Below are 1,738 nucleotides of genomic sequence, written 5' to 3' on the forward strand. Positions count from 1 at the left end.
TTTATTAAAACCCAAAAGTTTCTTTTGCAATATAAATGCAAGTTTGTACATAGACGACAATATAGTTCTAGTAAGTTTTGACACATTACACAAAGTTTAAAAAGTGAGATCAATCATTTTCAATCTCGAGATTTTTTTTGTTGACCCGATGACCCAGAATGAACACCCATGGAATAAAAAAAGTAGAGAAGAAAAGGTTATACATGCGCCTGCTTGTTGCTGAAATGATGGCGTGTGGAGTCGCGACCAAATAGGATGGATTTGAAAGCACGACGGAATTCCGTGTTGAAGATTGTGTAGATGATAGGATTCATGAAAGAGTTCATGTAACCGATCCAGGTGCAGTAGAACAGAAAAAATATTTTTAATCTTTAATAGAATGCCCCCCCCCCCCCTGACTTTCAGGTTTGAGTCCATTCATCTCATTATCTGTAGACGATATCAAAAAGGGATAAACTGATAAAATGCTCATCATAACATCAACAATATTTTATCAGTTGACTACGTTTTCCAAATTCTGTATACCGTAAACCCACTAATAAAGCGCCACCCTCACTTTCAACTTTGAACCCTGATATCTGATTTCCTGTAAAAGATATCAAAAATTGGTCATCTGACATTTTTATCTGACATATTTTTGACATCTGACATTTGACATCTGACACACATCCGACATATTTTTGATATTTTGATAAACATTTCATCAGTTGATTAGTATACGGGAAATGAGAAACATCGGCTCAAAGTTGAAAGTTTGGGTGGCTGTCGCGAATTTAGGGCTCCAAAATCCCCCTATTCACGACTTTTCCCCTTTCTGAATACATTCTCTTTTTATTCTATTGTTTTCTGTGCATTAATGAGGAATCACCGACGCCGACCACCCACGATGACATTTGAATTACCGCCAACGAAGAACTACTGTACCCACCACTACACCACACTCGCTGTTCCTCACTGCTTTCACAATTTGTATAAGAAAGGGGGAGATCGCGCTCACGCTTTTAATGCTTTAACAGAGGTGAAATTTCAGACGCGTTTTTTCAGCTTCTAGGTACCGAGGGGCACGAAAAAAAGTCGTCTCGTTATTGACCATGTCCGAAAGTATATGTGTACCAATTTTCAAGAAATTCTCAACCACTGTCTGAAAACACTTCCCTTGTAAGTCTCGACGCGCACATGGAAGCGCCCGTGCCAGGAGGAACGCGCCGCGGGCAGTTGGCTGTTCATACTTTCTCCGTTTATCGTTATGATTTCCCCACACATTATAATTCCGTCATAATTATGTTTCATGGTGCATTAAAGACAGAGAATTATAGGTCAATAAATTCGGTGATTCTTAAAACTGTGTTTCTGTCGTCTTTCTCTCTTTTCAGGTATTTAGTCTTATTTTTGGGCCGTTTAAGAATGTCTATTTAAAACAGTGGCACCCTATCAGAGTATTTACGGTAATTAAAATAATTAACTATTCCAAAAACATTTAGTCCCTGCAAAACTGACAAAAAAAAGCACCTGTGATAATCTGATTGTTGATCCGTGTCTGTGCTCCACTAATCCCCCGAATCGTTTTTTCGCCCGGCAAAACTACAAAACTCGGCGCGGCGGTGATCATCAAAGATTATGCGATTGCGCAATCGTCGGACAGAAAGGCGTCGAGCCTCCTGTGTACTTTGTCCTGCACCCATCCAGTTCCCACGTGCGAATTGAATAAGTCTATTGTTTACAGAATGTTTCTGTGGCA

General features: G+C 39.6%; 1 protein-coding gene across 1 annotated transcript in view; it reads left to right on the top strand.

The window, feature by feature from the left end:
- Positions 1-1,176: 1,176 nt before the first annotated feature.
- The window catches only part of Cbr-pqn-63, a gene marked incomplete at both ends in the record, with an annotated part of 2,227 nt that continues 1,665 nt past the window's right edge, over positions 1,177-1,738 (top strand). Inside the window, one exon of the mRNA XM_045238009.1 lies at positions 1,177-1,373. Coding sequence (XP_045096747.1) covers positions 1,177-1,373 — 197 coding nt within the window. The remainder of the gene's footprint in view (positions 1,374-1,738) is intronic.

The sequence above is a fragment of the Caenorhabditis briggsae genome (assembly GCF_000004555.2).
Source record: "Caenorhabditis briggsae complete genome, chrV, whole genome shotgun sequence".
NCBI lineage: Eukaryota > Metazoa > Nematoda > Chromadorea > Rhabditida > Rhabditidae > Caenorhabditis > Caenorhabditis briggsae.